Source organism: Coloeus monedula (genome assembly GCF_965178545.1).
Source record: "Coloeus monedula genome assembly, chromosome: Z".
NCBI lineage: Eukaryota > Metazoa > Chordata > Aves > Passeriformes > Corvidae > Coloeus > Coloeus monedula.
In genome coordinates, this window is record NC_138822.1 from 32,557,693 (window position 1) to 32,578,434 (window position 20,742).

General features: G+C 44.3%; 1 protein-coding gene across 6 annotated transcripts in view; it reads right to left on the reverse strand.

The window, feature by feature from the left end:
* The window catches only part of FCHO2 (FCH and mu domain containing endocytic adaptor 2), a 94,972-nt gene extending 75,719 nt beyond the window's left edge, over positions 1 to 19,253 (reverse strand). For 4 of the 6 annotated variants that reach the window (XM_082301919.1, XM_082301915.1, XM_082301918.1 and 1 more), the window contains exons 1-2: positions 19,104 to 19,253; positions 10,149 to 10,240 (exon numbers count right to left, since the gene is read on the reverse strand). In XM_082301919.1, coding sequence (XP_082158045.1) covers positions 10,149 to 10,240; positions 19,104 to 19,130 — 119 coding nt within the window. In that variant the 5' untranslated portion in view covers positions 19,131 to 19,253. Of the gene's footprint in view, positions 1 to 10,148; positions 10,241 to 10,737; positions 10,780 to 15,125; positions 15,195 to 19,103 lie in introns of those variants that run through there. The other 2 variants (XM_082301917.1, XM_082301916.1) reach the window with 2 other exon arrangements.
* Between the last annotated feature and the right edge of the window lie 1,489 nt (positions 19,254 to 20,742).

Genomic DNA, 20,742 nt, shown 5'->3' on the forward strand with positions numbered 1-20,742 from the left:
TCCACTTCTGAAAAAAAAAAAAAGACAGAAAAAGGCCTATGTGTAAAAAGGAATGGAAGAACAGATGCAGAGTTCAAACATATGTACACTTCATTTTCATAGGGAAGAGTTCAGAAAATCAGGTACACAAAAGCATAAAACCACTATATCTAGATGGCTCCTAAGAAGTGTTGCTCATCCACATAACGTATTTCCAGCAGAAAACAGTACTGTAAAACAATATTCAGACAATAATCTGCAGAAGAAGGAGAACAGATAACTGTGTGCAACATCTCTTAACTTCTTTGCAATAAATAAATGTGCAAAATAGATTATGGACAAGACAACTGAACCATTGTAAAATACTGCTCAAGTACTGCCCAATTCAATTTCTCTCTGAGTCCAAGAATTTGACCCATGTGAAAAAATGTATTCCACTGAACCATTTTTATTTCCCAAGAAGCTGAATGACATCCTACAGTAACTTCACAACAGCAGCAAATCTGTATCACTGTACAGATATGGATTCTCACATATTTTTATTAAAGTAAGGACACCAAATACTTGAAGTCTCTCCATTTTCCTCTCTATTTCTTTGAATCTAAACTATATGTCACAAACTACTACTAGCTTTGGCTGTGATTGATCATTCATCCCTTACTTGAAAAGAAGTATCTAGCTGTTACTCAACTTCTTTTTGTGTATTGCAGCCTGATTTATGGAGGTGCAGCAGAAAACCAGGGCTGAAGAATACACAATGGAGGTTTAATATCCTGATAGGAGAAAGTCACTGGAAAGGACTGAATTTAGTACAGCTAATCTGCATCATTGACACAGGCAACTGACTCCTAAGGAACAATACTGCAGCTTTGTGAAGTAAATTGCAATACAGCACTCAGATTCTATCTTAGTGAGTTAAAGACAACTGAATTTTTTTCATAGATCTTACAAAAAATGCTGCATGTCTCTTTGGCACATCATGATCCATGAACAGGAAAAAACATTTCTGGACCTCTCATTGAGGATAAAGTACCCATGTGGATCCTCACATATTCCTACATGGTCATTAATCTTTAAATGTTATGTAAATCACTAGAAGTAATTGGCAGAAACTTGAGCTGAAACATTTTAACGTGTGAAAAAAGGTTCAAAGATTTTATTTATTGACTGCAAAGGCACATAATTTAAAAGTTATTTTAAAATAATTAAGAATTTAATTTGCAGCAGCTTATAGATAGAAAAAAACCCAGAATGCCATACTCCTTTTTACTAGGGATTTTGTATAGAAAGAACTGTCAAGTTCTATTTCTGTCAGTATAGTAAACAAAGAAACCAAGTCAGATACAGCATCAAGTTATTTTTTACCCATTTACTTAAGATCTTACACCTTAGGACCAATTAATAAAGGAGACAAGAAGCAAAGAGAGTAAGATGGTTTCTCATCTAAATATGGAAGTAAATCTAAACACAAAGGATGTAAAAGAAATAAACTTAAATGTGTCCAGGTAAGGTACATCTTAGGTCCATGATGTGCTGCTATAAAAACTGAATGATTCCAAAAATGTTGGGGTTTTAGTTTAGTCTTAGTTTTTTTCCTGTTAAAGGAATTTTCTCCCATATGCATGTTGCTAGGGGACAAATAGCTGTACTTAAGAAAGACAAAAAGGGAGTGGGGCGGGCCTGGCTACTCCTTTGTTTACACCTGGGTGTGGGGTCAGTTCGCTTTGAGCGTCCGGAGAGAGAAGCTGCAGAGAAAGGAGCTGCTGCTTCTTTCTTTTTGGCCGTTCTTCTCTTCCTGCTGGAAACAACGCCGGGACCCCAAAAGCCGCTTTCCCTGCCCTGCTGGAGGCCGAGCTGTGGCTGCCCTGCCCCGCTGCTGCTGCTTCGAGCTTTCGCTACGCTGTAGCCCTGCTCACCCTGCCTGCCTGGGCATCCGTGGGGTTCTCCCATCTGGATACATCTCGCCTGCCACCCGGGATTTGCGTTCGTCCCTGCCACTCCAGCCTGCCGCTCTAGCCTGCCGTTCCAGCCTGCAGTTCCAGCCTGCTGTTCCTGAGAGTCCGGGATCGGCTGCCCAGGGGTTTGTGAAGCCTTTGTTCCATCCCTTCCCGGGATCCCAGGGCGCCATTGCCGCGTGCTCCCCGAGCTCGCTCCGGAGCGCCCCCTGCAGCCGCGGGGGAACCATCGCACCTGCCCTGCTCACCGGGAGCCGCCAGCGCCCCTGCCGGCTGCGAGCGGAACTGCACCCGAGGGGAAAGGGCCCGACAGCCGAGAGGGCTGGCACTGGGTTTGTGCTTCTGTCTGCTCTTACTGCTGCAGTTATTGCTGTTTGTTTGTCTGGTTATACACATATAGATATATATAGATATAGATAGATAGATATATATATAGTAAAGAACTGTTATTCCTATTTCCCACATCTTTGCCTAAAGGCCCTCGATTTCAAAATATAATAACTTGGAGGGAAAAGGGGTTATATCTGCCACTTCAAGGGGGGCTTCTGCCTTCCTTAGCAGACACCTGTCTTTCAAAACCGAGACAGATCTTGGCGCCCAATGTGGGGCACGAGGGCATTAAGAGAGAGGTGAAAAAAAGGAATAACAGTTCTTGGATAACTTTATTTTGTGTGCCAGATATAGGAACCTTTTTAGGCTGCACTATGTGGTCTAGTTTACCCTGGTTCGGGTGGCATGTGGCCGTAGCTATATTCTTCCCCTTTGCAGCTCCTTACTTGAATATGGGTCCTCTGACTAAGGCTACCATTGCTGTTATCCAGCTTGCGTTATGGGTCGAGAAGGTGAGGAATTCATGGGTTTTTAGCTTCCTCCGGAATGTGGGCACATGGATAAATGGCTATCACACACTGAGCACATGTTTTTGGGGTTATGTTAACAATGGTACCTTCTGTGAGGAAATGACACCAGGGGAAGTTTTCCCCCAACCCCTCAACCAGTTCTTCGGGCCCACCCCATCAATTTTTGAAGGGTTTAAATTCCCTCTGAATACTAACCATCTGCTGCTGATAGGCCTACTCTATTTAGCACTCAAGGATAAGTTGAGATTGGCTTGGATATCTACCCAGACACCAGCCCCAGAGACTAGAGATCCTGCCCCAGAACCTGACATGGCCCCAGAGAGTAGAGTTCCTACCCCAGAGCCTGATCCTGCCCCGGAACCTGACATGGCCCCAGAGACTAGAGATCCTACCCCAGAGCCCTATCCTGCCCCAGAACCTGACATGGCCCCAGACACTAGAGATCCTACCCCAGAGACTGATGCAGCCCCAGACACTAGAGACCCTGCCCCACAGACTGATACCGCCCAACAGTCCACCTCAGAAATGGACTACCCAAACTGGGTGGGGGTACTGGCAAAAGGGATGCAAGAGATGTGCCAAGAGATGGGTCAGGTGCGCCAGGGGATATGCCAGGAGATGGGCCAGGTGCGCCAGGAGATGTGCCAGGAGATGGGTCAGGTGCACAAGGAGATATGCCAATTGCTAAGGGAATACACCTCCTCAGCTAGTGAAAAACCCTCTCCCTGCCCCAAAGAGGGTGAGTCCGATGGTGCAGCAGTAGAACCCACGGATGTTACAACCGTCCAGGCTTCAGCTGAACCACAAGGACAACCACAGCCAGCAGCAGTCGCCCCTGTGCAAAGAAGGAAGTGTAAGACCAAATCAGTACGACCAGTTAATGATGATGGGCAACCAGGGCCCTCACAACCAGCAGGAGAGCCAGAGCCAGAAATCATCACTGAGTCCCTGTCACACTATGCTATGCGAAACGACATTGTGCGAAGGGGGCGTGAGCCTTATACCACCTGGCTGCTTCGGGTTTGGGACCTTATGGGCACAAGTGTGCAACTGGATAGTGGTGAGGCAAGGTATCTGGGATCATTGACCCAGGACCCAGGTGTGGACCAGATATTTGTGAGGGAGCCAGGGCCCCTTTCTCTCTGGGAGCGGCTCTTAACGAGTGCGAGAGAAAGGTTCATTCACAAAGAAAGAATGCAGGAGTATCATCATAGAATGCAGTGGAAGACACTCGAGCAAGGGATCCAACAGCTAAGAGAGGTGGCAATATTAGAGGTACTCTTTGGGAGGGATGGACAGCATGATAATGACCCCGATAAGGTCAGGTGCACAGGACAGATGATGTGGAACCTGGCAAGGCTGGGGCCATCGCAATACACCACCTTCATTGCAACGATTGATGCTGACAATAGCCGAGAAACCGTGGGCTCTGTTGCCAGCAAGCTCAGGCATTATGACAGCATGATCAATGGCCCGCTGAAAGCTCATGTCTCTGCTGTGGTCCAGGACCTCAAAGAGATGAAGGAGATGAGGAAGGAAATGAGGGAGGAGATGAGGAGGGTCAGTGTGGCACCAGTGCGAGTCACAGGCCCCCAAGTCAGAGCCCGTCGTCCCCCTGCTAGAGAGAGAGGGTACACCCCACGAGCTGAGCTGTGGTTTTTCCTGTGTGAGCATGGGGAAGACGTGAGAAGGTGGGATGGGAAACCCACCTCTGTCCTGGCAGCGCGGGTGCGTGAACTCAAGGAGGGAGGCACTAACCGAGGGGGTTCCGCTAAGGTGAAAGTAGCCTCAGCCTCCCGTGACCAAGCTGCCAGGCATTACAGAAGGGAGGATGATATGTTGGATCCCCTTGAAGGTATTTTGAGCATGTATGCCCAGGGAAAGAATGATAACCAGGGCTAGAGGGGCCCTGCCTCTAGCCAGGAAGAGGCACGGGAGAACCGAGTTTTCTGGACGGTGTGGATCCGATGGCCTGGCACATCAGAGCCACAAAAATATGATGCATTGGTTGATACTGGGGCACAGTGTACTTTAATGCCATCGGGACATGTGGGGGCAGAACCTGTATCCATCGCTGGGGTGACCGGGGGATCACAGCAGTTGACCCTTTTGGAAGCTGAGGTGAGCCTGACTGGGAAGGAGTGGCAAAAGCATCTGATTGTGACCGGCCCAGAGGCCCCGTGTATTCTGGGCATAGACTTCCTCTGGAATGGCTATTACAAAGACCCAAAAGGACTCAGGTGGGCATTTGGGATTGCTGCTGTGGAGGCAGAGGGCATTAGGCAATTGAACACCCTGCCTGGACTATCTGAGAATCCTTCTGCAGTTGGGCTCCTGAAAGTGGAAGAGCAATGAGTGCCAATGGCCACCTTGACAGTGCACCGCCGGCAGTATCGGACAAATCGAGATGCTGTGATCCCCATCCACAAGATGATCCGCGAGCTGGAGAGCCAAGGGGTGGTCAGCAAGACCCACTCACCCTTCAACAGCCCCATCTGGCCTGTGTGCAAGTCTGACGGGGAATGGAGATTGACTGTGGACTATCATGCCCTGAATGAAGTGACTCCACCGCTGAGCACTGCTGTGCCGGACATGTTGGAGCTCCAGTACGAGCTGGAGTCCAAAGCAGCGAAGTGGTACACCACTATTGACATTGCCAATGCATTCTTCTCTATTCCTCTGGCAGCAGAGTGCAGGCCTCAGTTTGCCTTCACCTGGAGGGGCGTGCAGTACACCTGGAACAGACTGCCCCAGGGGTGGAAGCACAGTCCCACCATCTGTCATGGACTGATCCAGACTGCACTAGAAAAGGGTGAGGCTCCAGAACATCTGCAGTACATTGATGACATCATTGTGTGGGGGAACACCGCGACCGAAGTGTTGGAGAAAGGAGAGAGAATAATTCAAATTCTCCTGCGAGCTGGTTTTGCCATCAAGAAGAGCAAGGTCAAGGGACCTGCCCGAGAGATCCAGTTCCTGGGAGTAAAGTGGCAAGATGGACGGCGTCAGATTCCCACTGAGGTCATCAATAAGATCACAGCAATGTCTCCACCGACCAACAAGAAGGAAACACAAGCTTTCCTAGGCGCTATAGGTTTCTGGAGGATGCACATTCCCGAGTACAGCCAGATCGTGAGTCCTCTCTACCTGGTTACCCGCAAGAAGAATGATTTCCACTGGGGCCCTGAACAGCAGCAAGCCTTCACCCAGATCAAACAGGAAATTGCTCACGCCGTAGCCCTTGGCCCAGTCAGGACAGGACCAGAGGTGAAGAACGTGCTCTACTCTGCAGCCGGGAACAATGGTCTGTCCTGGAGCCTCTGGCAGAAGGTGCCTGGTGAGACTCGGGGCCGACCACTGGGATTCTGGAGCTGAAGCTACAGAGGGTCTGAAGCCAACTACACTCCCACAGAGAAGGAAATCCGGGCAGCTTATGAAGGAGTCCAGGCTGCCTTAGAAGTAATCGGCACAGAGGCACAACTCCTCCTGGCACCCCGACTACCGGTGCTGGGGTGGATGTTCAAAGGAAAGGTTCCCTCCATGCATCACGCCACCGACGCTACTTGGAGCAAATGGATTGCCCTCATCACCCAGCGCACCCGAATTGGAAACCCAAGTCGCCCTGGGGTCTTGGAAATAATTACGAACTGGCCGGAAGGTGAGACTTTTGGGTTATCTTCTGAAGAAGAAGAGGAGCAGGTGACATGTGCCGAAGAAGCCCCACCATATAACGAGCTACCAGAGAGTGAAAGACAATACGCCCTCTTCACTGATGGTTCCTGCCGAATTGTAGGCGCTAGCCGGAAATGGAAAGCCGCTGTATGGAGCCCCACATGACAAGTTGCACAGGCTACTGAAGGAGAAGGTGGATCAAGCCAATTTGCTGAGCTCAAAGCTGTCCAATTAGCTCTGGACATAGCTGAAAGAGAGAAGTGGCCAAAGCTCTACCTCTACACTGATTCATGGATGGTAGCCAATGCTCTGTGGGGTTGGCTGGAAAGGTGGAATAAGGCAAACTGGCAGCGCAGAGGAAAACCAGTCTGGGCTGCTGAAGAGTGGAAAGACATTGCCACTCGGGTAGAGAAGCTATCCGTGAAGGTCCGTCATGTAGATGCTCACATCCCCAAGAGCCGGGCTAATGAAGAACATCGTAACAACAAACAGGTAGATCAGGCTGCGAAAATAGAGGTGTCCCAGATAGACTTAGATTGGCAACATAAAGGAGAGCTGTTCCTAGCTCGATGGGCCCATGATGCCTCAGGTCATCAGGGCAGAGATGCCACCTGTAAGTGGGCATGAGACCGAGGGGGTGGATCTAACCATGGACAGTATCTCCCAGGTTATCCATGATTGTGAGACATGCGCTGCGATCAAGCAGGCCAAGCGGGTGAAGCCCCTGTGGTATGGTGGGCGATGGTCCAAATACAAGTATGGGGAGGCCTGGCAGATTGATTACATCACACTGCCTCAAACCCGCCAAGGCAAGCGCTGTGTGCTCACAATGGTAGAAGCCACCACTGGATGGCTGGAGACCTATCCTGTGCCTCATGCTACTGCCCGGAACACCATCCTGGGCCTGGAAAAGCAAGTCCTTTGGAGGCATGGCACCCCTGAGAGAATCGAGTCTGACAATGGGACTCATTTCAAGAACAGCCTTATAAACACCTGGGCTAGAGAACATGGCATAGAGTGGGTGTACCACATCCCCTATCATGCACCAGCAGCTGGGAAGGTTGAGCGGTGTAATGGATTGCTTAAAACCACCTTGAAGGCACTGGGTGGGGGGACTTTCAAAAACTGGGAGATGCATTTAGCAAGAGCCACCTGGTTAGTTAACACCCGAGGCTCCACCAGCCGAGCAGGCCCTGCCCAATCCGAACCCCTACAAACAACAGACGGGGATAAGGTTCCAGTGGTGCACATGAGAGGTATGCTTGGAAACACTGTTTGGGTAAAGTCTGCCTTGAGCAAAGACAAACCCATCCGTGGGGTCGTTTTTGCTCAGGGACCAGGTTGCACCTGGTGGGTGATGCAAAAGGATGGAGAGACCCGATGCTTACCTCAAGGGGACCTTGTTTTAGGGTGAACTACCCATGGCTCTGTACTTGTATCACTATCAGCATGTATATTTGTATATAATTTGGGTAATGCATAGATTTATATGGTTAAAAAAAAGTTGTTTCATGTAACATGTTAGTATGGGAAAAATTCGGGGTGGATAATGTTGGGGTTTTAGTTTAGTCTTAGTTTTTTTCCTGTTAGAGGAATTTTCTCCCATATGCATGTTGCTAGGGGACAAATAGCTGTACTTAAGAAAGACAAAAAGGGAGTGGGGCGGGCCTGGCTACTCCTTTGTTTACACCTGGGTGCGGGGTCAGTTCGCTCTGAGCGTCCGGAGAGAGAAGCTGCAGAGAAAGGAGCTGCTGCTTCTTTCTTTTTGGCCGTTCTTCTCTTCCTGCTGGAAACAACGCCGGGACCCCAAAAGCCACTTTCCCTGCCCTGCCCCGCTGCTGCTTCGAGCTTTCGCTACGCTGTAGCCCTGCTCACCCTGCCTGCCTGGGCATCCGTGGGGTTCTCCCATCTGGATACATCTCGCCTGCCACCCAGGATTTGCGTTTGTCCCTGCCGCTCCAGCCTGCCGCTCTAGCCTGCCGTTCCAGCCTGCTGTTCCTGAGAGTCCGGGATCGGCTGCCCAGGGGTTTGTGAAGCCTTTGTTCCATCCCTCCCGGGATCCCAGGGCGCCATTGCCGCGTGCTCCCCGAGCTCGCTCCGGAGCGCCCCCTGCAGCCGCGGGGGAACCATCGCACCTGCCCTGCTCACCGGGAGCCGCCAGCGCCCCTGCCGGCTGCGAGCGGAACTGCACCCGAGGGGAAAGGGCCCGACAGCCGAGAGGGCTGGGACTGGGTTTGTGTGTGCTGTTACTGCCAGAGTTGTTGTTGTTTTGTTTGACTGGTTATATACATATACATATATATATATATATATATATATATATAGTAAAGAACTGTTATTCCTATTTCCCACATCTTTGCCTAAAGGCCCTTGATTTCAAAATATAATAACTTGGAGGGAAAAAGGGTTATATCTGCCACTTCAAGGGGGGCTTCTGCCTTCCTTAGCAGACACCTGTCTTTCAAAACCGAGACAAAAAATTACAGCAGCTTTCAAAGGAAAGATTCAGGAACTCACACAGATGACACAAGGCAAGTATTAGAAGTGCAAGTTTGTGAAGCATTAAGCATTTCATACTAAATGTGAACAGTGTGATATCCCTCTGCTCAATCCCACTCAGGATTTCACTAGAACCCTTTGTGATTTCATAATGCATTCTCTGAAATTGGGTATTCATAAAACAGAAGATTCCTTGGGTTGTGCAGTCTTTCCAAAAGGAGACTGCCCTTCACATGCAGACTCTGGAGCTCACCCATTTCTACTTAGTGAGAAGTTTTTTTGTAATTTTCTCCAATTCACTTTGAATCTATGTGTATGTCAATGCAATGGAGTATCTGTCAGATTTGTGGTGGTTACATTTTGTGGAAATTTAAAAGTACTTTTTAAATTGCGGTCTATTTGAGGCCAAAACTTAAATTTTGAAGAAGAATTCCAGTTTTTTCGATGGCTTCCTCTGCAAGAAGTGAGTATTGAAATAGGTCCTCAGTCTGTACTTTGCAACTATCTTCCATGTGTTATCTAGTGTCAGTAACTGAGGAAAGACAAAATTCCAAAGTAGACATACAGTTAATTTTGTTCAGGGAGGAAATCTATATGTTCAGTGTAGCAGCAGCAGTTTTCTTTCACAAAGAACTAAATGCAGCATTAGGTCAACTGTTTTGGAAGTTGCCATACTGGCAGATTTCAGTGCTGTTCCTCCCATCCAATACAGAAGAACCTGTGTTATTTTCTGCATATTATTTTCTTGTCCCTATGTATCACTCTCTTTAACAAACCTAGCATCTCAGCTTCTGAAAGTATATATTTTTAATGTTTATACTAGCAGTTGCTGATAGCCTAATTCCAAATCCATAGTAAAAACTTTGCAAGACTGATAATTTTTGCAACTTTAAATTATAATTTTTCTTCCAAACAAAATGAAAAATCAGGATTAATTTTACTCTCATCTTTTAAATGAAATCTGAAAAATGAGAAGCTTGTTATTAACTGATGCTTAAAAGTTCCTATTCAGTTCTAAGTGAATGGAATAAGTATAGACAGTCCTGTAGAATTTGAGAGATATATTAAAATGATACTAGAATTTTTAAAGTTTTGTTTACATCTTTTACACATTACTGTTAAATGCAATGACAAACAATAAAACCCACAAATATTATATTAAATGCATAGGATGAATACCTACCTTTCTCTAATAAAATCTGCTAAGTCCTTTGTTGACAAATGTCCATGTTTCATATTGTGATAGAGGACATCAAAGCCATTGTTCCTTTCTCCCTAAACATAAACAGAAAATAGAACTATGAAGCACAACATGCTGAACCAATGCATTTTAATAACTGCTTTTCATTTTAATCACTTCATCAGGAAGTTAATTATTTCTAATGCTTCTTCTTTTTACCAGTTGCTGTTAGTTCCCATAAATCCCATATACATAAATCAAACTAAAATCACCTCAGCTGCCACCACTACATTTCTATTACATATTTCTAGGCTATAGTCAAAGACATTTCTGTGGTAGATTTCTAGGAGTCTTGTATTCTTTCACTTCCCATCCTATTAAACACAAGCTAAATACTGTACTCTCTCTTTATCCTCTCATATCTTACATTATTTTCCATGAACTAAAATTTAATTGGGATTATTGGGTATCCTTCTTCCCCTGCTTTTTGTAAAACTGGTTAAAAAAAGAATCACTGATCTTCTCACTAGCACCTTCTCTTTGTCTATTCTTAAGTTTCATTTCAAAACATTCTCCAGTGAGTAAGGCATACCTCAGTATTAAAACTGAGACACTGCTCTAGGCACTGATTAATAAATTCAGCCAGGTTATGACCTCTGGCACCATGATGAATTTCCTCCTGACAGCAAAAAGGAATGACAGAAATGAAAGGAAGGCAAGGCACAGCATAAGAGCACTGTTACTAATAAAGTCTTCTTGTCAGACTATCCATTCCCCTTCTGCCTTATAAAAGCTTCAGATCCATAATGCTGCTCCTATATAAGGTGCAAAGTGTGCCCTCAGGAAAACTGCATACATGTTCAGAGTGGAAGGGAAAGAAAAACAGGATGGGATAGCATAGAATGGAATAGACTATTTCAGCTGGAAATGATCTACAGCAATCATTTAGCCCAACTGATTGAGCACTTTGGGGATGACCAAAAGTTAAATCATGGTGTTAAGGGCATGTCCAAATGCGCCTTAAACACTGACAGGCTCGGGGCATTGACCACCATCTCCAGGAAGCCCATTCCAGCGTCTGACCACCCTCCTAGGGTAAAGAAATGCTTCCTAGTGTCCAATCTGAACCTTCCCTGGCACAGTTTTCAACCATTCCTACATGTCCTATCCTTAGCTCCCAGGGAGAAGAGATGGGCATCACCCTCCCAATTTCCCCTGCTCAGGAAGCTGTAGAGAGCAATGAGGTCACCCCTCAGCCTCCTTTTCTCCAAACCAGACAAGCCCAAAGTCCTTAGTGGCTCCTCACAGTACACATCTCCCAGCACTCTCACCAGCTTTGTTGTCCTCCTCTGGACGCACTCAAGTACTTTCACATCCTTAAAATCCTGGACTTTTAAACTCAACTACTTTCACATCCTTAAAATCCTGGACTTTTAACAAAGGCAGCTCTATATTGCCAGTGAGAGGAGCCTGAGAATTTGGTCATATACCCTTCCAAACATTTCTGTCTGTTCAGTTCTGCAAAAATTTTTTTGTCCAGCCATAAGGCAAACTTTATCAGGGAAATTATACAGCTGAAAAATAAAGCTGGCAAATGAAAACAAGAATCACTGATCCAGATCACTGCAAGGACACAAACAAGCTGCATTGCTCAGCAGAAGAGGGGGGAGCTAGGAGGAGAAGGCATGCAGGGACCTGTCGTCTTAAATAAGGAGAAGCAGTCATGGGTGGATGGAAACACGTCACAGCAGCCATGGTATTAAGTCCACTTCCACTAAGTTTCAAGTTGCCTTAAAGGACACCACACACAGACACATAAATTTACAAATAACAGATAACTGAAGGCAATTTGATACAGATTACTAGCCAGGATTATTTGCTTTACTTCTTCCAAGCATTGGGAAAAACAAAACCAAATAGAAAAAAAACACCTATAAAATCATAGTTTCCATGGTTGCAGTAAGCTGTAAGCTGTAACCCGAAAAAGTGCAACAAAATTCAGATTAGAGTGGTTTAAGTGCAATTACAGTCTAAAAAGTACAAGCAGAACTAAATGGAACAGGTGAAAAACCAGCAAACTCTAAAAGGACTCACCACAGAGCAAGGCTTTTACAAGCTTGAAAAGTAAAAGAAGGATAGGAGCACCAATTAGTAGAATATGCAACTTTATTTAAATGTTATCCTACTCAAGTACCAGTCTAAATAGTTTCTCTCCCCTTTCACCCCTATCTAAACATTTTTCTTTGTAGTTTGAGGCCCAGAATAACTTTGAATACTGGTGCCCTAACTTACTAACTTTATGTAGTTACTCAATATAAATGCTGAATGCAATTGCATTATAATAAGACTTCATTGGCATTTTCAATTAGAATAGAGAATATAATTCTTATTTAACTACTCCAAAGTTGTTACTGTACCCAAATTTATAGATAAACATTTACAAATAAGTGTTAGGCATTTCTTCCTGAAAAACTAATCAAATTCTACTATATGAAACATTCTTTGCCCTTAGGTGTTTCTTCCAGCTAAAACAGCATGTTGATCAAAATGTGCTGAACATAGGCTGCTTCTAAACTTTTCATAATGGAAACTTTTAATGGGGCCTTTTCTACACAGGAGTTCCATAAATTTCCTGCCAGTTTAGAAATGCAGGAAGACTAGCACAGCCATGACACAGCCTCTGGCTGCAGCCTTCCTGATAAACCGTCAGAAATGTAACCATGCAAATCTTCAGAGAATGGAACGATCCTGAACAACAACTGCCATCATTATCTTGTTCCTTAACTGTAACTGAAGGTTACTGCCAAGGAAATAATTTTTCCACTTATATTAGATTTTCTAATCAGTCCTACTCTTCCTCCTGACTTCGCAATGAATAGTAGAAAGCATGACAGAGAAACAGAACAGATACTTTCCTCAGTTAAGTCTCCTGAAAGCCTCATCTCTTATACACTATCAATAGTTATCAGAGATCAAGAACCTATATGCAAAATATATTAAAGTTTAAACAAAATAGCAAGTCGAAAGGAGGCTCACAGATTTGAGGGCCTACATGGTTTAAGTCTGGCAGAACTAAAAGACATGTCTTCACTAGTAAACATAATGTGAGATATAACCCATATTACCTATACCAGGCTCTATCTAAAAGCACAAACATCTAGACTTCAAAACTCTTCACATGACCAACAGTTCTGATGACTAACCTGATAACAATTCTGCTCATGTGTGGAGACATATGTGTACATAAACCAAATTAAGTATGGTGTCTCAATGCAGAGAGCAGATGTTTTTCTGCTTTAGAAAAAGCTATACAGCCCTTCCACAACTTCTCCATTCAGTATTTACATTCATGAAGAGCAGCAATCAGAGTTAAGGTTCTGTATTCAGGATAAAGAGACAGATGTACGTGGTGGCTAGGAGGAAAAGATGTTCAATTTACAAAAGCCAAGTAAGTATTTATCCTCTTACATGCACATACGCCATCAACACTGTGTTTTGGTTGTTTTTTCTCAACACTTCTCCTTCCCACACATACTGTATAGAATTCTGTACATGGAAATTGTGTGTCTAGACACTTTTTCTTCTACTGGGTGTTTTTACTTGCTCCTTCCTAGTGGAAACAGTCCAGTACTGGCCAACTTAAAAATAAATTAATGCAGCATATAATAGAAGGAATGATGAAACCTTCCAGTCCCATTCATAAGCAATTACCATCCACTGGTATAACAGACAGTGAAGTCAGATGCAGATTCTTCTACTACAAGTTGTTGCACAGTGGAGAAAGATGATCCTCAGTTGTCACGTATAACATCAGGCTCTAGGTAACAGATTTCAAGATCAGTTTGAAAGAACATTCTGAATGTCATTTTGTAGGTAAACCACCATCTGTTGAGAGTGATCCTGTCATTACGCAATAAAAAACAAATGTAAAACTGCGTATGAGAATGCAAAATGTAAGTAGTCCCCTCTCCATATAGGCACCATTTAATTACTCTGACGTTCATTAGCAGTTTTCTCCTTCTTACTCAGAGCTAGCAAAACTCTCTTCAGAAGATGGTGTTTGTTCTGAGATTTCCTGCTCTATACTACTGTAAGAAAGCTCTTTTGTACTGAGACCATAGACGTCCCCTGACAGCAAGCCATTAGAGAAAACAAGACTTCAAATACAAGTAAACACTTAAATAAGCCTACAATGAAGTATTACTGACCAACTATGTACACAGACAAATTAAGTCATGGAAAGCAAGAGCAAACAGTCCTTCCATTTCCCTTCATCAAGAACTAGTCGCAAAGATTTCCTCATGGAAATGAAAGTAGCCCTGTCAGCAAACATGTAGTCAGAAATCAGCATTTCCAAGACTTGTGCATAACAGGAAACAGATTACAGGAACTCTGTTCTACTGAACTACTTAAAATACTTCAAGTTTTTAAGAAAAAGTTTGTTTGTTGCAACAGAAATAATTCTGAGTTTAAACTCTGCATTTAGTAAAATAGCCAGAAATTTCTAGGCAATCTGCAGCAGCATTTATTTTCTGTTTCAAATCAAACTGTTTGAGTGCAAGCTCTGCCTCCTTTGGTTTAAAACTGTTCAACGTTAACATCTATTAGTGTAAAAAGTTTATACTCTGTTACACCACTTTCTATTTACCCAGTACAAATAAATGGTTCTATTATGGTGACTGTGACTGGTCAGATACTAAATTCAGGGATAGGTAAACTCATTTTAGGTGCTCTGACAAACACTGTTGTCATGTTCTTTAAACTGTTAATCCTTGTTGCAGTTTTAAATAAATAGCATGTCTTTCATGCTGTCTACATCGAAAATAATTTAATTTAACAGGCCCTGAATACATAAAAATACTTGTACGATTAATAGTACAGTGTTACATTTTTGAAAGCTCTCAGTAAATTTCAATTTCTGAGTGTCGGAAAGAGCTGTAGAAAATTGAGAGCACTGAAACATGACAGAAAAGCAGTCACCTGATGCTTGCACAGGTAGTGTATCTTCTTCAGTTCTGAGAGTTTTGAGAAGATTGGACACAAAAACAACCCATCAGCTTCAATTTCCACATTCCCATTTCAACATATCAAATAAAGATCAGCTCCAGAGAAGCTCTACGCATATGAGGCAGGACAGATATTTTCCACCATATATAGGTAACTAAAAATATTTTTTTACAAACAGATGGAAAGCTGCCAAGTCATGCTAGATACACACATACAGAGGGAGGAGACTAAGCAAACATTGCACAACAGTTCCCCTGAAACAGAGCATCCAGCTGTATGCCCAGCAGAAGAGTAGTGCTGCGTAAACATATGAATGTAACTCCAGATGTCAGTGTGGCAAGTCTCAGTGCTACTCATATACTCACAAGTTCATAAGACAATACATCTCACGCTCAACAGAGCAAGCTTCTTCACAAAGCTATGGTTATTAAACCAGGATACTGCCAAGCCTTGGCCCCACAAAAGTCTTTGGAAAAAAAAAAAAAGGAATCCTCAACACAGCCATTGTCAAAAGCTGCAAGTAAAGCAACCAATTAAAAAATTAAATAAAATTGTCAAAGCCAATTTATACATATATTTTAATATGCAAGAACTTCCAGAGCTACCAAGCACAGAGTTACACAGAAACCACCTTCAGCTATTCATAGAACTTTTCAATAGTTTAATCAAATTAATTTTAAACAATTCATAAACAACCACTGACTGGTTTGGAAGGGGCTTATTCTTGTTGATTTGTTAATAGTAATTCTTTTAAACTATGTCAAAAGAATCACCTGCACTGGTCAGTTTAAATACAATGTCAAAGTTTAAGCAATGTTTTCTGTTAAGAAAACAGAAAGTCAGTGATAAAGAACACTTTCTATACTCCTATACCAGTAACAGTGTATTTAAAGTGATAAAATGCAGCTATGTTTATGATAGTTTTACCTTTAAATTAGGATGTTGTTTTGATGTAGCATATACACAGCAGCAAGAGTAAGATGTTTTATGACAAATCCTAATTAGGAGCTGGGAATGTTTGGCCATGTGACTTGAATGCCTAAAACTTAGTCATAAGAATCAAAGCCACTTACAGCCTGTACTACTAGTTCATAACTTTTGACACCCAAAAATATCCTCCTGGCTTGGATAACTGCTGCTCTAGAGTGCTGTGCTGCATTAGCAGACCCTTAAATTTTTCAAGGGATAGTAAATTTTTAAAGTGACAGTAGAGGTCTCTGTACTTCAGCTTTACACATCCTGAAAACAGTCTTATTTATCACTCATTGACCTCTTACAAAGCAGTCAAGAGATGGCAGGCTCATCCAACTTTCTTACACCCTCTAACAACAATAAAACCAAAATGTGTAACTATTTAAACACTTTCAAAACCAGTGCAAGAGGAAAGCCTCAGGACAATTTTCAAGACTTACAACAAAGAAGGTAAGATTTGTTTACATGAGCACATTTAGGAAGACAGCAGCTTAAATTGTGTGGAAGAAATTGATACACTCACATATATGCCACTCTACTTTTCTGGGGAAATCATTAAAATCCCTGAAGTTTCCGATCTCTTTTCCTCTTACTTGCAGCAAACTACTAAATCAAGGGAGAGCATCATGCAGCTTAAGACCCAGACTTCCATTTCCAATGCATAATTTCAGCTGCAAGTTTATGACAGAATCTATGTCAAATAATTAAATATTAATTATGTTTCCGATTAATTTTCAAATCAGTGCTTCAAAAAGCCTAACTATCCTATTCCATATTCCCAAAAATATTTTGCCTGGGGTTGGCTAGTAGGGCAAGGAAGAAATAGAAGACAATCCTTCCGAAGTTCTACATATTACAACCTTCCTTTCTCCTTATAAAATTATCTTCATTATTTTTAGTCATTATGCATGTAGTACATTTTAACATATAACTTCTAATTCCTATCTTACCTTTCTCACCATAATTCAGAGCCCATACAGATTGCTTCCCAAGTCTTCCAAAGCAGTAACAATTCCGAACAATAACCTCTTCTGAAATGTTAGTGCAAATGGAGACAACTAATGATTCAAAATGCACAAACCTATAATTTATGCCTAGTTCTGAGGATATATAGAAACTCAATACATTCAGATTTTACAAATCCATCATTACAGTTAATCTTGAAAAATATTCACCCACAGCAGTAAAGAAGGAGCATTCTCTATTCCTTTTAATTTTACCTCTATACAAAATAGAACCCTATCTATGGTATTACAAAAGTTTCTTTGTCAAATTTTGCAAGTTAAGATCCTGTCTAATGTCTTTGTCATCACTGCAAGACAAACAAGAACAAACTTACTGTACTGTCTTGTATCATTTTTGGAGGTATGAGAAAAACTTGCACTTACAGAAGGAATAATCCTCTTGGCACTCATTGATAACCCACACTACAGGTTTTGCTAACAAAGCTATAATGCAGAGAATTTACAAAGCAGAAAGAGAGAATAGGAATTTGGGGTAGATGCCTACTACTTCATATTTGCTGGAAGCATTTGTGAAGACACAGACATGGAAACAGAATGTATGGGAACGGCCCATTGCTTTCACCAATTTAACTGACTTACTAACAAAACACAACACAACCAATCAGACAGTTAAATGAACATACCACAGTACATAAAAAAGCTTAATAGGAAAGTGTTCAATTTCAGTTGTGATAGCTGAATAAACAACTTCTATTTTGCTTTAATCTTAGGAGAAGACAGAAGCTTTTCCAATGAAAATGCAACATTTTATATTAATTTAAATCTTATTTTTATGAAAGATAAAATTCTTCCACGTGTTAGTTTAATATTGATCTCCGACACTGAGGCTTCAAATTAAGCAGATTTGTATGCGAAGAGAGCAAATCTAGTATCTTGGGTCGTTAAATTTTAATAGTATGTTGAAAGCAAAGGATTCAAAACTAAACACAAGATGGTAAATAAAACATAAACCTGAGCGATGCCTTATATTCAAGAACAGTGTAATTGTGAAATTGGTTTTTCCTGAAGTTTAAGAATAACTGCTGCTTACAACTGAAAAGCAGGAGTCTAAGAGATATTTTGTCTCTCTTTCACTTCAGTCTCAGCAAGTAACAATTTCTATGTCTCCCCTACTTCCCGGTAGAGAGGCACAGAAAACGTTAAATATGTAAAGCAGTAGCAACTTTGTAAACAGTCCGGTGACTACGAGACCACTTACTTTAATGTTTCAAACTAGCAGAGGCTACAATGAAAACTAGTTGCATTTCAAGAAGCCCAATCCAAATCCATAATTTAACTTTTTATCCATATATATCTCCCACTTAAAAATACAGATATCTGCGCAGATGTGACTTATAAGACCGCATGTCCAAAGCAAGCTGGAGAGCCTGTTGTTTCCCTTAGCCGGCTGCTGCTCGGGCTGTACCTCCTCACGGGCACAAGGAGACAAGGCACCGGTACAAAAGCGCGGAGCGCCGAGGCGCGGCTCTGCCTTTGCGTGAAACAAATGTGAAGCCGCTACAGCCCGTGCTCTTCTCCCGTACAGCACCAAGACCCCCTGCAGCCCAAGTCACCCCGAGACACGGCGCTGACTGCGAGCGCCGGAACCCTGCGCACGGAGTCTGGTGTCCGCGCATCCCTCGGCCCAGCGCCTCACGGCGACATCCCATCCCATCCCATCGCATCCCATCCCATCCCTTTTCCCGCCGTCTCTACGCAGCCGAGCACGGCGGCGCGGGCAGGGCCGGCGGTCCCCTTGCCCTGCCGCAGGCTGCAGGTACCCAGCTCCACCGCGGCCCAGCCCGGCCGCGGCGGGCGCAGCGGACACGAACTCCCCGCCGTAAGGCCCCGGCCCAGTCCCGGGGGTGGCGTAAGAGCCGAGGCTGCTCTCGCAGCGGGGACCGCGGTTGCCCCGCGCCGCGCCCTGCCCGTTCCACCCGCGGCGCGGCGTCGCCGGCCCGCGGCGCTGCCTTACCCAGAAGCTCTCCACGAAGTACGCCATCCCTCCTCTGCCGCCCCGGCCACCGGGGAGCCCGGCCGCGGCCGCCGCAGCCGCCGAGACGCGACGGAGGAAACGGGCGCCGCCGCCGCGTTCCGCCCTTCCCGTGACGGAGCAGCCGCCGCTGCCGCCCCGGCCCGGCCCCGCGCCTGCGCTCGGCCGCCGCCGCTGCTGCGCAGGCCCGGCAGCGCCGGGGGCAGCGCGCGCCCTCTGGCGGGGACAGCGGGAGCCGGCGCTCAGCAGCGCCACGGGCGCGGCTGCAGAGGGCGGGCTCGGAAAGCTCGGGTGAAACCGCTGTGACGCACCAGGGACCGCCGGGAAACGGGCATGCTCAGTGTCACCGTGCGGGGAGGAGAGGACTTTCGTGCTATTTGAAGGTTCTTCACCCAGAAAGGTGGCTGGGCACTGGAACAGGCTTCCCAGGGTAGTTGTCACAGCACCAAACCTGATGGAGTCCAAGAAGCGCTTGGACAACGCTCTCGGGGACACGATTCGAGTCTTTGGGATGTCCTTTACATCCCCAAGATGCTAAGGGTTGGACTTGATGATCCTTGTGGGTCCCTTCCAACTCAGAATATTCTGATTCTGTGAAGTGGCTTCACAACTAAGTCTCATTCCAGCCCAGTAGAGTAAGGTCTTTGAAAGCAGGTCCTGTAGAGAATGTTGCAGATAAGGCATAGTCTGCACTTCTAACACATTGTCCCACAGGATTTTACAGTTCCAGTGGCATGCTCCTAATAAAGATGCACCTCATCTAAAGCCAAAGTGTCTGGAGAAACTGATTAATTCAGATCTTCACCTTCTTCAATGACGGTTCAGTCTGTAGACCCTTCATTGATTCAATATAGTGTATTAGCCAGTGGGGTTGGTACCATTTTTTGGTCCAGAACACAGGGCCACTCTAGTGCCACCTGTGGCCAGTCTGTACCTGGAGCGCTCCTTTTCCATGTATATATGTATATAGTCTTTGTGGCAGAGTCAGCACCACCGGACTCCAAAGAGTTCCTGTTCTACCTTAATAGGGTGATTCCTTGCCCAAGACAGCAGTTAGGTTTTCATCTTTGACTAAAAACAGAGGGCCAGGTCTAAGTGGCAATGTGAGGGGCTGCAGCTCATTGTCCAATGCAATCATGCAGGAAGTGCTTTATCCCAACTTGACCCATTGTTTTGTCAGCACAAAGTTTTATCCAAACCAGAAAAAGTAAGAAGCTGATATTCTCAGCTGGGTGTTCAAGGGGCTCCCTTCCTCCTTATGGAAACCCTATTAGTTCTGGTGTGAAAAACGTCACCTGCCTTCAACTTCACACTAATGGTTTTCGTACTTTGTTCTGTATGTTATTAGGTAAGGCATAGAGCAGAACATTCAAGTCATCCCTAAGAAAATGATGAATTCACCAGCTTGTATCAAATTTATGCTGAGTAAATACTTACATGAAAGAAAATGGTTAGGAAAAATGTAGTTCCGAAGTCTACACAGCTATAGAATTTCATCTACCTTTACTTTCATGGATACTAGAGATACTTTCATGGAAGATTAACAGTATTATTCTGAAATGGTATTACAGTTATTGGTAAATGGTTGTAGCTTTAGTCCATCACTTCCATAGCTCCATGG